A 15,349-nucleotide genomic window follows, 5' to 3' on the forward strand; every position below is an offset into this window, starting at 1 on the left:
TCCTGCTTTTCTTAACCCTTTCAGAAATAAATATCTATATCTATCTATAGAGATATATGATCATATATTGCCCTAAAGAACGACTTTTTAAAAATGAGATAAGAGTTATTTCCACAGCTCATTTTCCTACCAGGAAGTAAGATGATTTTTATCTCTGAGGCTCCGCCTTTTGCTCCGTGTGGGTGGCGCCCATTTTGTTTTGCCCACAAAAACAAAGATGGATGTACATATAAAACGTCACAATGTGAGAACCCGCTCGTTTTTGAGGATTGGGGGAGGGGCTAATGTTTAAAACGCCAGTTTTTAGAGGAATACTGAAAATACTGCACTGTTTTTTGGGATAGTTGATTTTGCATAATATAGGCCTTTAATAAAAGTTGCCACTTTTAGTTTTAAAGTGCTAGTTGTGTGAAAAGCGTTTTTCACAACTGAACCAAATGAGTTTTGTATGAAAATGTGTTGAATATAGCCCTAAAGAAAGGGTTCATGCTGTTTCATACCTCTCTGTTGACTTAATCAGTTTAACTTTGAATTTACCATTGAATGTCCCAAAGATAACCAATAATTCAATAGAAATTACCTTTTTTAAACAATGTCTGCATCTGTGTGTTTGTGAGGGAACCAGTGGCGGTTCTGGTACAAATGACGCCCTGGGCGAGCCACACCAGTAGCGCCCCCTCAGTGCCCACAAATTATGACCCAGAAATGCACAATTGCTTGTTATAGTTATCTTTTTGTTTAAATATTTAATAAATAGAAATTATAAAAAGTGGCTTGTAAATTCTTACTGCTTTAAGTACTGTTAAAAAAAAAATTCCAAAAGTACCAATAACTTACAAGGATGACATCAGTGACAGAAGGAGGTAGATGCACGTGGTACATCTTCATCATCTTGCCTTGCAGCAGGTGCTTCTAAATATTTTAGAAGTGCATCTAAAATGAATGGAAAAATAGAAGATTGTTACAAATTACTTAGACAAATATATCAAAGTAGAGGGGATTAAAGCTGTATATTTTTAATGCAATTTCTGACAAAACCATCCACAAAGTTAAATTCAAATAATACTGAGAATAAGAGACAAAGTACTGAATACATGTAATTTCAAAAATATAAATAACGTGACAGCAGGTCATCATTTTGTGTTATGCGATTTTATCGAGTGAAGAAATTAATTAAAATTGGATATGAGTGAATAATAAAATTGTATTTAATTAGCTGAATTTTGTGCACAAATAGATTTGGATTAAATAAGAAATATTGAAAGTACAGGCTAAACAATATAGCCTTAGCCTAACTCTTTGTTCAAAGTTTAAAAAGTTGTCTTTGACTAACACATAATGACATGTACAATATTTAATATCATACATACCTTTGTTCTTTTCACGTTTTTCTTGGACTTCTTTTTTCTTTTTCCTAAATTGGGCACCCGATGGTTTTGTCCTTTTCATTTTTTTACGAAAATAAACAAGTAAGCGTTTTCTGACACCAGCTACCGCTTGCATCAGCTTGGTCTGACCCCTTAAACTATGGGTTGTCATTTGGCGCATTGGGTCCGCCAGCCAATCATGACCCGAAGGCATTCCTAAAAAAAAAATCAGATTAATGCCGCCCCCTACTGGATGCCGCCCTGGGCGACCGCCCACATCGCCCATATCAAAAACTGCCACTGGAGGGAACCAAACCTCCAACCTCAGCTGCTGCCACTCAAATGTTTTCAAAGTCAGAGCCAGGTGCTATGAACTCGCTGCCGACCTGAAGGAACGCTGCCAGCAGGCAACAAGCTAGAGGAGAAAGCCTCAGATAATGATAGGAGAGGGACTGAGAGCAAACCAGAGACCGCGGACAGGAAGAGGAGACGGAGATCGTGGTGAAAGCCTAATTTAAAGCCTTTCTTGATGTTGAGGTGACTGTAGAAACCAACCTTCTGTAGTTAGAAAACTACGGCCAGATAACTCTTTACCAATCGTTTTCTGCTTCTTTTCAAGTTTTTCATCAGAACTGGGATTGAGCCTCCAAGTCTTTGAGTTTGCAGCTTCATTAGAGGCTCCAATGTCAGCAGAAAGCATTAATGTAGTCTATAATTCAGTTTTCTAATTGTGTGGTTTCAATGTTCACCTGTAGGCCTATCTGCCACACGCCTTCTCTCTCAGCTATTGTGACTAGAGCGAGTTTTTCCACCTTAAGGAGCGTCTGCTGTGCAGCAGAGAAAGGTGCATTCCTGCAGTCAGACACGGGGCTTCACAGTAGATGACTGATGACTTTCCTCCCCTAAGAGAGGGCTTCCAGCTTCAGGAGGGGTTGCATCAGAGCGTGAAGCGTTCCTCTGCTTTCATTTTTCACAGAGCGCCCGCTCCGCAAACCTTTTCGAGACCTCCCGATGTCAAACGAACGCGTCTTTTTTTTTGTTTTTTCATTATCGCTACAGGAAGTTGCGTTTTAGCTGCGATGTGAACAAGCTTTGTTATTTTTTTTAATGATCTAAACTTTCACATCGTGGGAAGCTGTTGTTATGGCTGTAGATGATGTTGCGTAATAAAGTGATGTAATCCAACTTTGCTGGAGTTGTCTGGAAGCGCCGCTGTTGAATAAAATAGCTTTCATGGTTTGTAATTAGTCACAGCTGGGCATGCATGCTTCCCAAACCTGATTAGGATTTATAGAGTCTCTGAAAAGACCATTTTTGGGGAACAGGGACACACATGCCTGCTCTCCTGGAGCCTTTTGCCCGCTTAAAGAAATCCTAAATGCAAACCAGATGATATTTGTTTGAGTGAAGCTATGTGGGATGATCATTTTTAGGATTACAAAACTTGACAGTAAATCCCACCTTGGAATGCGTTGTGTGCTGAAACACAAAGCTTTAAACAGATCCATGCCAGCACTTGCACCACTTTATTCTGGCGATCCAGGGTAAGAAACCAGCCACACATTTTGATGATGTTGGGAGCAGAAACATCCCTTATATGGACGCATGCAGGACCCCTGTATTTGGAATGGATGGAAACACAATCTCCAGGACCGAAACGGGCTCATTTCCATCCAAAGCAAACTCTGCAGACCCCAAATTCCTCATTTCAGGGAAGTTTGAGCACGACAGAGTGGTTTGTCACTGCCCCACTCAGACCACTTCTCATTATCGGTTTAAACCACTGATTTCCCACTTTTTCTCTCTCTCTCAAGGTCTTATCCAGAAACATGCAACTTTGTGCAAGAATACATCTTAAAAAACGCTAATGAGCACCTCCGCTCGTGTTCATGTTCTCCCCTCTTCTGACACGACACGGATGATTCAAACGGAGGACAACAGAATCAAAGGGGGAAAAAGGAGCTGGCCTTTTCCCCAGGGACAGCCGATAAACTGTTTGGCAGGAAAGGCCTCGCAAATGAGTGCATTCCTTGTTAACCTTGTAAGGCCGCCTCTGCCAGCGCCGGCTCTGATAAGCTGCCATCTTTTGTTCGGCCTGAAACAGGAAAGGCCAGTTTGGGCTGCGCTCCTCGGGGAGTTTGCCCCAAATCTCTGCCTCTCGTCATGACTCAACCATCCATCTTTTAATTGTTTGTTTTGCGCGTCTTCTCGTAACTATGCAAAAGGATGAGAAGAATCCAGATTATGAGGCACTTCTGGGAGTTTTTCCCTAACTTGGTCTAAGCTGAATCATGAAATCCAGCTCCTTTGTCGAAAGGATGTTTGCTCTGTGTGTTTATACATGCCCTTTCTCGTGTTTTGAGGGACATTCCACTGGCTTGAAATCCCCTCAGACCGTCCCCAGGAGGTGAAAGGCCCTTGTTCGTACTGTTTTCCTGCTGGAGCTGCGGCTCCTCAACCATTCCAGGAAGTGAACGTGATCACGTCTCATGAGATTTAGGAGGAGACAGTGACAGTGCGGTGATTAAGGTCAACAGTGCCCAGGAAGAAAGTTAGATAATGAGCTGCGTTGGTCATAAAAATCTAAACACATATTTTTACTGCAGCTCACAAGTCTTTGTTTTACTTTCTACAAGCCAGACATTATAAATCTTCACAAGTAGTTATTCTTTGAGGTTAGACGGGTTTTTTTCCACTCATTTTCACTTCAACACAAACTTATTATTCAAACCGGAGAATGTTTGTCTAGGTTGGAGCTTTTTATCAGCCTCACTGGAAGACAAATATATTCTCCTTTTTGTTGCATTTATAAAAAAAAATACCCCCAAATAATTTAACAGTTCAGTAGTTGCTGCAAAATAATTTTGTCTGGTTAAAAAAAAATTGTTCATAAAATGCCTTAGATATAAGTTTTATTCTTGACTGGAGTTGTGGTCCCACAGCTAAGAACAGAGGTGAAAGTGCTACATAAAAGACAACCAGCTGTTGGAAAGCATTGCTGGTTTAACCCTTGTGCTATCTTAGATGACCCCACCCTTACATTGACGTGTTCTCCCTACCATGACAGGTATGACAGGTAACAACCCTGAGCATCCTCTCCACCCTCTTCTGAACAAACAGCGGAGCTCCTTCTCTAGGAGGCTCAGACAGCTCTGCTCCAAAACTGCCCAGTACCAAAAGTCATTCATACCCAATGCAATAACCCTGTATAACAACACACAATGCAAAAGATAACCTTTGCACATTTTTTATTTTTTATTTTTTTATTATCTCTTTATTTAGTTGTTTTGTATTTTGCACATTTCTTTTGCACATCTTTTTAATTGCACTGTTCTGTAAATAGCTTTTTAAATTATAATACCTTGATGTCTGTATTTATGCTACATTTTCTTGTTCTTGCTTTTTTTTACTTAATTCTAAGTCTTTTTTTCCCTCTGCTGTCAGTTGCTATGGTGACAAACAAATTTCCCACATGTGGGATCAATAAAGTATCTCTGATTCTGATGACAAGGTGGATAAAGGTGGAAAGATTTCATGTAATCCATGGACACCAGTGAAGATCACAAATCATTGAAGAAAAAAGGTTCAGAGCACTGTCTAGTGGGTCTAGATGACCCAACTCCCAATGATTAAGTGCCTAGGATAGCACAAGGGTTACAAAAACGTCTGTAGTGCTCAACTACAAAGTATCTTTTGTGCTTCCGAGCGGCAAGTGTTCAGCTTCCGGAATGAAGCCAGTTTGGAAAAAAAAAAAGAAATTAACTGCAGCATGGTGCAGTTCCCTAAGTGAGCACTGGGAGGCTCGGTGGACAGACAAAGCAATGTTGAGTCAAATGTTACACTTAAAATAAACTTATAGTCTGGGTTCAGAGCTTTTTTGTGTGTTTTGTTTCTGATTTTAAATCCAAAGCAAATGTTTGTTTTTACTATGTTTTTGATTTAAAAACTTTGCTACTTTGCTACTATTGGATGATGTCAGATCTTAAAACCTGAAGTATCTCTATCGGGCATGTCCATTGACTGTAAATGAGAACTGGACCAAGTTGTCAAGTTAACGGCTACACAGTCTTCAGCTCACACTATCGCAGCTGGAATAGCCAGCAGAGGAAAGTGGTAAACAGTCATGTTGTGTTTTTTGAAGTAGAATCAAGTATTCATCAATCCTCTATATAAAAAGTGAACATTTTAACATCAAATTCTCTAGCCAATCAGGAATGAGCTTTTTTGAAACACCAGGGGGGAGGAGTCACTCAGTCCAGTTCTCATATATGGTCCTAAAAACTGCCAGGCTGCTATGCGTCACCCCTGTCCCCATTTTAGGAAAGGACAACATTTTGTGACATCATACCAACATCAGTTGTTTAAAAGAAATGCCTCTACTGAAACCAAAGGACTGTGTGACAAAGTATCTCAATGAGCATTTTAAAGTCTTTGCCAACATTTTTCCAAAGCTAATAAATCACTTCATTGTTTCCTGTCAGAGCCTGGATGAGCTGGATGATGAAGATGTTGGGGAGAAGGACAGGAGGGACGAAGAGGAGCTGGTCCAGGCCAACACCTGCCAGAATGAGGCCATGACAGCCGATCCCACCTCCATAACGGTGAGAAGTCTCCACACGCAGGAGTGGTGTGGGGTTTTCAGCAACTAATGCTCGTGGGGCAGAATTTGACACAGATTGTTGCATCAGAGCTGCCAAACAGAGGCACTGTTGCACAGAGAGACAGCAGGACAGCTCATGAGCGGGCTTTGAGTGAAAAGCTGCAAACGCTGAGGTGTCTCAGCGTTTCATCATCTCCCAAAGCTCTGGATGGAAAAAAAATTGAAGTGCCTTTTGAAAGAAAGTCATTCGTTGGGTATTATTTTTGATGGAAACAGTGGCAGCCGGTGTCAGTAAAGATGTGTATTCTTGTTGAAAAACATTGTATGGAACAAAAAAATGTACAAAAAGCTACATAACTTCAAAGAAAGTCACCCACAGGAATTCATCTGACCTGGAATGCATTCACATCTTCCAAACATGCTGGCAACCGTTCACATTCATTCCTTTTTGCACTTCTTCTGTCTGTTCTTGCTGATTAGATGAATTGAATAAATCCCTTTATGCATTTGACCAATCAGATGGAGCCTTTCACGTTGTTAAACAATCAGATGGAGCTTTTATGTTAATGTTGGCCTCCTAATTAGACGAAGGTCTTTTAGAGAATAATTGAAGGTATTTGACTCGTATTTAAGTTAAACTTTTGCAGTAAAATGGAAATGTTTTTGTTGTTTTTTCTATTTGTTAATTTATCGCAAGTTATGTCGCTATATCGATCACTAATATCGCATATCGCGGGTTTTCCTCATATCGTGCAGCCCTAGTGTCGTATAATTCTAGCCAGTCACAAACAGCAATTTTTAATTTCTCCTCTATGATCGATTTTCAAAAGGTTGTGAATTAAAAGGGACGCCATGCATACGCCACTACCAAATCCGAGTCCCTGAAAAGTCAAAATTTGACTAGTTTCAGTGCTCGTTCAATGGCCGCGCATTTTGTGCGTGTAGCCCGAAAACGGTTGTAAAAATGTGCACAGCTACTCGAGATTTTTTATACATGAAAGTTTTTACTTTGACTTTTTACTGGAAGTGGTTGCTTGAACACCCGTTGCAGAGGGCGCCACCCTCTGAATGTTTTTTTAAAGTCCCCTTGAGGTTCGTCATGAAAATGAAACGTACCATAGTTGTGCTTGAGGCGTTTAATGAAGTATTTAAGGTAAATTGTTTCTCCGATAAGCTTTATGTTAAGCTTAAGGTTAAAGGTCAAGCAAATAATCAGATTGTAGTTTTACAAACACTTAAATCACCCTTAAATGAATGCAGTTTTATTTATTTCAGAGAAAATTCATGTTTATAACCAAATATTTGGGAAGCTTTTACAAAAACATTTGTACTAAAAGGCAGGGTTTTCTGACATACAAAATCCTTAGTTATTTTGAATTAAAAGCAAAACAAACTTGCTATAAACCAGTGACGTGCGGTGAGGTTAATGGCTGGTGAGGCACTGACGTCATCAGTCAGATTTACAAACATATGAACCATACTGAGTAACTTATTCACCATTTAATTGACAACAGGTAACGTGTTTTGTTTAAAATATCATTTCGACATGTTTTTTTTCATATACAAACTGCAGCTTAGAAAAAAGCACAAACATTATTATAGTCTTACCTTTACTTGTAAATAAAGTCCATTCGCCGCTCCTTCTGAAGAAAATGACTTGCTGCTTGCTATCACTTCTTCTATTATTTTTTAGCGTCATAATCTCAGGGCTCACCGGCGCCCCCTAACATGAGGCACGGGAACTTCTGGCCTCACCCAGCGGCTTTTTTGCCAGCGTTTAGCGCTCAGCACAAGAAACACGTCCCTCACATACAGTTATTTATAAAAAACAAACACTGTACATCATATACATCTGCTAAATTATGTAAACTCAGCTCATATAGTACAAGTGATTGAACCGACATACAGAGAGACAGCAGTACCGTCTGACTGCATAGGTATTGCGCAATCCAAGGTGAGCCTCAGCGGGCTGGTGCCTCATCGCACGTCACTTATTAGTATCTGAACGGCAAATGCGGAAATTCAGCGATTTTGAAAAGAAAAAACACCCAAAAATGGTACATTTAAATGGAAAATGACTGCAAAGCACAAATTACTGATTAAATATAATAATTGAATTTATTTTTTCTCTTTTCTTCCCATAATGACAGGTGAGGCACAGCCTCACCTGCCTCTCCTGACTGCACGTCACTGCTATAAACATTGTTGGTGTTCTTTAAATGACTCAACGGTTTGTGCTATAAATGTATTTCAAGCTGATTCTGAAAGCTGAGACAATCTGCTTTTTTTTTACAACACTTGCTGAGGACTTGTGAATCTCATATGATTGTCGGATTAAAACCTCTCATGTTGCTTGTGTATCAAAGATCGGTGGCACCACAATCGTTTGCTACAGTCGTACTACAACAATCGGTGCTACTATAGAAGTAGGTTTTACCTTGAGTCAGTGTGCCGTCACTGATTCAAGCTTTTTTCTGAGGCCCAGAGGTTTTTGTGTGGAGAAAAGTGTCCAAGTCAGAAGTTTAACATCATTCCAATTCAGAGAAGCTCGCAGGGAGACTCCTCCTCTTCTGCAGACGAGTCCCCCACGCGCTGTGTGAGAATCTGAAGACCTTCAAGTGAAAAAGCGTTTCCTGTCCGACAGCAGCAGCTTCCATACGGTGAAGCGGGGCGTGTCATTTCACACTTGTTTCAGATGCACTCGGAGGGATTTTCAAAAAGAAACTGAGCACAGAATTGATTTGAAAAGCATCAAGCTGTGCAGCGGCGACTGATAAACCCCATGTTTGTATTTCAGAGTGAAAAATAAACCCTGACTGACATGAAAATTACTGTTTAAAGAAAAGAGAAAAAAAAATGAAACGGCTGGGATGCCGCGCGGATGGCGCTGCGAGTCACGTTCCAGACCGACTGGCTGCTATGCATCAGCGGACTTATTTTGTTTTGGGGGCTGGAACTGTCTGAGTTTGTTTACGTGAAGCAGAGGCGTGCGTGCTAACAGGAAGATTGTGACAGCACCTGCTGAGATGCGGCCCTGACATGACGAAAACAGAGAAATGAATCGCATCTGGAGGTGCATGGGATTTCCATGTGCAAAACAAACAGCAAGCAGTCAGGAAGAATTGGTTTTTTTGCCGGTTTGCAGCACATCTGGTGTAAAGGTGAGATCTTCGGTTCTTCATCCGAAACAGGCCTGAGTGTGATCCCTCGTCTTCTGTGTCAGCTCCAACACGGACCAGATGTGGCTCCGGTTTTTTAAAGCCTCCCTGATATTTTCATTCGGATTGGAGTCCACAGCTGCTGCGCTGAATGTCAGGCTTTAAGAAAAAGAAAAAGGTCTGCTTCACACCAGCTCCTGTTTATCAGGAGCAGACGGGGTCTGCGCCATGGCAGCTCCGTGATGCTCAGCGCAGACCTGCCAGCTGCTATGAAGATATCTGCACGTTCTGTTCTTCAGAGTCTGAACCGCCTCCAGAGGAAACGAGCGGCTGCAGACAAAATGGAAAGTTCTGACATAGAACTGGCATTCAGATTAGGCTTAAAGCAGCATCTTTCCACCTGAAATTAGCACATCTTATCCGTTTCTGCAGGAAGTAAACTAATAATTAAATTTTTTATTTTTACACGACTCACAAAAGTTAGGAATGTTGCATGATGAGTGCAAAACCAAAAGTAAACGTATCAACACAACATATCGTTGCACAGATTTTTATTTAAAAGTCCAGCAGTAGCAGATAATTTTGTCTATGAGAGGACCACTGTTGCTAAACATCACCTGTTCTTTCAAAATGTTAGCAAAAAAGCTTTTTTAGAAGATGCATAAGTCTGCTCTTGGCTGATAAAAGGGAAAATGTTGATTTTCTACGTCCCTCTTTATTGATGTCTATACACTTTCTTCTTTTTGAATATTTACCTGAAATGAAGAGACTTGCTTTCAACAGTCATTTGAATCATAGTCATAGTTATCAACAGAGTGTTTTAGTCATGTTGGAAACATGACTAAAGTGGCTAAAAACTTGGGACTTTTTTAACTTTTTAATTATGAACTTATATATTTTTTCCTTTTGTCCACTGAGTACCTTTGTGGAAATTCAATATAAAAATCTGTTTCCAGTTTGTCTGCCTCTCCCCTGGAGATAACAAACCTTTTATACCTGAATTTTGAATGAAAACCTTTTAGTTTATTTGTTTTTGCTTTCTTCTTTAATCTCGCTAACACTTCTGATTCTGGTTTTTCAGATTTATAAGCCAGGCCACACCTATCTTTTAATAAAAATGTCAACATTTAGATATAAAAGGATAACAAAACCACTCAATTTTATGTTTTTTCTTTAAAGGTCACGACAGTGGAAGATTAAATAGAGATTTATGCTGGACTTTAGTATCGCCTTTTCACCTGTATCTCCTCTTAGATTTGCAATTTTTTTTTTATCCTTTTAGAATGTTTGCATGCAAAATGTCATCCTAAAATAATCGTTCATACGTTTTATAAATCTGCAAACATTTTCATACAAGATCTGCATTATTATTTTTATTTTTGCCTCAAAGCCCTTCTTTAACATGCCAAGCATGCGCCTGGTTGGAGCTTTTCCCTCATGAAGCCTGGGAATGCCCTGCGTCAAATCTCCATTTTTATCAACAGTCTGAGCACTCTGCTGTTAGATGGAAAACCAAAGATCTGCTGTTTACCAGCAGAGATGGTGAGCTTCAAAAGATTTTGTTTTTAATGAGCTGTCAAGACATAAAAGAGGAAGCGTAGCGGTCAAGCGAGCGCTTGAATGAGGCTTTATCTTTCGGTTAGGAAGATGTGGATTGTTGCAGAAAAGATCACAGATGAAGATGCACATCCAGAAATAATTTGGAGACGAAGAACGAGGTGTTCCGCAGATATTTGTTTCTTTGTATTGCGCCGTGGCGTTTGGGAGCCGTCAGTGCAGATCAATCATTTAAAAACAGTCGCACAAGTAAGCTTGTGTTGTGAACAGAGTGACAACAGCACAGGAAGCACTCTGAATGTATCAGACGTCTTCATTTTCCAAGCAGCTGTTAGAAGTCCTTAGAGCAGAGGTGCAGATTGTTTTAGCACCATTGACTGTATATGAGATATGGACTGAGTGACCCCGCCCCCCCTGGCATTTCAAACAGGAAGTACCCGCTGGTTCCAAGAAGCCAAAATAAATGGCAGTCATTGTATTGGTCAGAATAACAATTCTTGCTCTGGTTCTATTTTTAAACATGTTCTTGCTAATCCTAATTTTGTTTTATTTATTTTTTTATGTGCAAGTCATTAAAGGCATAAACTGACCAATCAGAAGTCTCGATAGAAGTATGTGGTTCAATATTTAAAACATTTGACAGATGTCGTGTGGTCGGGGTTTAGACTCCCAACAAGCTCACTCCCGACTGGTGAGAGTGGTTGCCATAGAAACGGAGACCAACTCGGACCAACCGCTGCTTACTGACGACGTCCGGGTCCAACATGGCGGTGTCCGTTCTGAGAAAAAAATGGCGACTGAATTGATTTTATTCGGTTGGAGCTGAAAGTAAGGCGTTTTCAATGAGTCCAGGTCTTGTATACAGTCATTTATTAGGACATTTGATGTTTAATGTTGAAAGGAGCTGCAACCATGTCAGTTCACCTCACCCCCCACAGCAAGAAAGGCAGTTTTCATTCACTCCAACTAGACTGCAGTAGTAAACATTACATGTTAATACAGATATTATTATCATAGTACAATCGATGAATTTAGCTGATATTGAACATCACAGTTCAACAGCAGTTTTCTTCTTTTTGTGTCTTTATTTGAAAGGTCAACTTTTTTCATTTCAGCCAAAGGAAAAAAATCTGAAGAACTAAATGTCAAACCCTGAATGTGATTGAAACATTGAGTGTAAAAGGTTATTGCCATCCAATGCAGACAGGCTTAAGTTTGGATTTTTAGAACTTGTTTTTTTTTTTAAAATATAAATCTCTAAATAAATATCTAAAAATAAATAAATATCTAAAAATAGTAGATATTTTAGGTTTTTTTAATGCGACACCCCGAAAAAACACTCATTAGAAATAATGTTAGAATTTTTTATTTCTTATTTAAATGTATTCTAATTATTATAGTTGTTTGTAGCAAGACACACTATTTCAAAGATAAAACAAAAAAATGTTGGAGAGGTTTTCCTTTATTTCAATACAACCCCCCCCCCAAAAAAAACACTTACTAAAAATATTAGAATATTTCCTATTTCAATCAAAATTTGGGTGTTTCTTTTAAAGTATAAAAATTATTTTGTAGTCACGTACAATATCATAACTTAACCTTCAATAAAAAAAAAACTTTATTTCAATCTGAACCAATAAAAATGTGAAATAATGTGAGCATATTCCTTAGCTAGACCTAATTTACATTATTATCCTCACTATGCAAAGCAATCCCCTACCATGATACTTCTTTTATCAAACCAAATTAAACTTGATTTATAAAATAGCGCTTTTCATGCATTTTGTGCAGCTCGAAGCGCTTTAACATTAAAAACAGAAAACACACAACATTACAGTAAAAGCCCAACCCACCCTTCCCCCTTCCCACTCCCCTCTGTTAAAACACATGACCCATGGCCCCCACGTATAAAGAATAATGACTATGTAACTTTAAATTAAAAAAAATAATAATAAATAAGCAAACAAACAAACAAGTAAGGCTTGGCTCTGCTGTGAGGAAACAGTATTTTGGAATCTCTTCATACCAGGAGCCAGCCTGGCCATGGGGGCATCGCCACAGCGCCCACCCAGACTGGGACAACACTGGGGTCCACTTCACAGCCCACTTTATAGTTTTTTGTGCACCTAAGGAGTCATTTTAGTACAAAGTTTTCTTGTTTTTATGTTGTTCAAACAGAACATATACTTACAGGATATTTCTCTGACATAAGACGTTGTTGCAAAAACTATAAGATTTCAGCTTTGAACTGTTTGTTTGCCATATTTTCTAAGATGACATGTCTTCTGCTTGTTTTTAAAATGTCAAAGAGCTGAAACAGCCCCGAATTTCCTCCATTTATGAACACCGTTTGTGAAAATCTCTCTTTGGACTTTTGGCTTTGAGAGGCTCCAAAGTGCTTCTTCTGATCCGTTAAGAGCTGCTGCAGCTCGTGGTTACGGCTCGACACTTGTCTGGATGGGGCCGCAGGTTTTTACGGGTCAACAGGCCGTCATAGTTGTGATCAACACAAACTGCTTCATGCTTTTGTTTTATTAGAAGACACGGTTGTGTCGTCCAACTTTCACTTTTCTCCTCCTCCATTTGAACCGTCTATGTTTTATTCAGGTATTTAAATTCAGAGTTTAACTTGGGTAAAAACAAGAACTTATTTAATGAAAGTACCATCCAGAAAACACTGTCAAATGAAATTCCTCCCTGCAGCTGTAGCGTGTTATATCTAATAAAAGCCTGCATATTTAGGGAATGAAATCCTCTCATTTCTTCTCAGAGAGATGGAGAGATTATAAAACAGCTTTTTTTCTTGTTTTTTTGCTTTGTTTTGAGCGTGCGTGTGAGCGGCGGCACCACAATCCCGACCACCGCTGATGAAATATTCAGGCTCTCTCCAGCAGACTGGGTTTCCAGGTCAGCTGGGGTTTCAAAGAACTCACTTATTCCAAGGAGCTAACACACATTTACATTTAGAAAGCCTCTTTTTATTGTAAAAATTGTTTTTTTCAAGCCTTTATGCTTGATGACGTTTCTAAACTTGCATGAGAGATTGAATCTCAAACTTGATTATCTATTTCTGACTTTTAAATATGTTATAAAAATCGCCAGAGAGCCTTTTTTTTTAGATGCTGTGTTTTCTGCTTTCTTCAATTTTCGTTTTACTGAAAAAAAAGCTATGAGAATTAAACGAATTAAACCCATTGGCGACTTCCCGCCCTTCCTCGCCACCCCTTTTTGACACGCCCTCACTGATTGTGCGACTGCTACACACCCCCTCACTCTTTCCTTCTGCCCCTGCCCCCCTCATCAGAGCTGGAGGTGAAAATTGTATAAAAGCACTCCTTCTTTTTTTTTTTTTTTTTAATTGAAGGCCATTTTTTAAATTTTATCTCCATGGCAACCATTATATTTTTTGCTTGCCTGTGGGTATCAAACAGGTCCATGTAATTTTTAGAAGAATTGGCAAAAGTAATTTTTTTTATTTCCTTGGCAACAGAGATTTTAGTTAACTACACTAAAATGTTGCACTATGTTCATGATGTATGTTACATTGTTTCGTTCAGCTTGAGCCGAAGATTCATGTATTAAATGTTCACATTATTGCAGGGAGGCAACAGGGAAACGCTAACGGCGTTTAAAATATACAAACCATAAAACCAACGTGTTTTACCCAAGTGGCTTCACAACGATGCTCGAAGAGTTGGGAGGTGATAGACTGAAATTCCTATAAGGAGTTTAAATCTGTAGCTTGTACCAAGGCGGGCTCTTTATTAGAAATTTTTAAAGATTGCGGCCTCATCCTGAGGTCAAATGGCAGCAAAATTTCGGTTGTGTGAACAAAAGAAAGATGTATTTTAATATAGAAGATCAGATAACTCCTCATTTCCAGTTTTCGAGCTTCTCCACACTGCCCTCTCACCGTCCTTCACAACTCTGCCACCAAGGTCGGAACTTTATCTACAGGTGAAGGATGACGTGTCAGGGGGAGACAAAGGGGCTTGTGGGTGTGTGCGGGGGGGGGACAGAGACGAAACGCAGCTCTGACTGATGGATTGAAGCCACATCACGGCTCTTCAATCAAACCCGAGTCACAGCAGACCTCAGGAAAAACAGGAGGACTATTTATCTGACACACTTCATTTTTTCCGACATCTCTTTCCACCAAAGGCCGTTAGACTGAGCATTGCTCCTGTTTAGATCTAAACAAGCTTTAGATCAAACCATATAAGAGGAAATGAGAACACCACCCACCTGTACGCGGCATAACAACACCGCCTTTCTCGATGCGGTGCTTCAAGGCTTCTGGTTAACAGCTTAAGTACCCCAAAGCCCCAAACGTTTAGTACCATGCTTAAAGCTTACTTTAAATTTAGCTCCTGATGACTCTGGCACTGAATTTCATTGATGATAAACATCTCTACAGTATCTGTAGGGGAGTGGGAATCTTTAGGCAGATTCAGGAGGCAACGGTTTGTTTATGCAGCGATTATCAATACATCCTGAATGTTTTCCCTTTCCAAGACACTGGACCAATATTACCTACTTTTCTACACCAAAGACCAGATCAAAACAGGGTTCCCTTGTTTATCAGGGTTAAAGGCTATGGTCTCTAGATTTGGAGAGCTGCATGCATCAGTACAAGAGATGTGGTACGGAGGAGATTGATTGACAAG

General features: G+C 39.7%; 1 protein-coding gene across 2 annotated transcripts in view; it reads left to right on the forward strand.

Annotated features, from left to right (window-relative positions):
* The window catches only part of pawr (PRKC, apoptosis, WT1, regulator), a 76,903-nt gene that overhangs the window by 42,513 nt on the left and 19,041 nt on the right, over positions 1-15,349 (forward strand). For both annotated transcript variants that reach the window (XM_023952338.2, XM_023952337.2), the window contains exon 3: positions 5,849-5,968. In XM_023952338.2, the coding sequence (XP_023808106.1) occupies positions 5,849-5,968 (120 nt within the window). The remainder of the gene's footprint in view (positions 1-5,848; positions 5,969-15,349) is intronic.

The sequence above is a fragment of the Oryzias latipes genome, chromosome 23 (assembly GCF_053564925.1).
Source record: "Oryzias latipes strain Hd-rR chromosome 23, Olatipes_Hd-rR_3.1".
NCBI lineage: Eukaryota > Metazoa > Chordata > Actinopteri > Beloniformes > Adrianichthyidae > Oryzias > Oryzias latipes.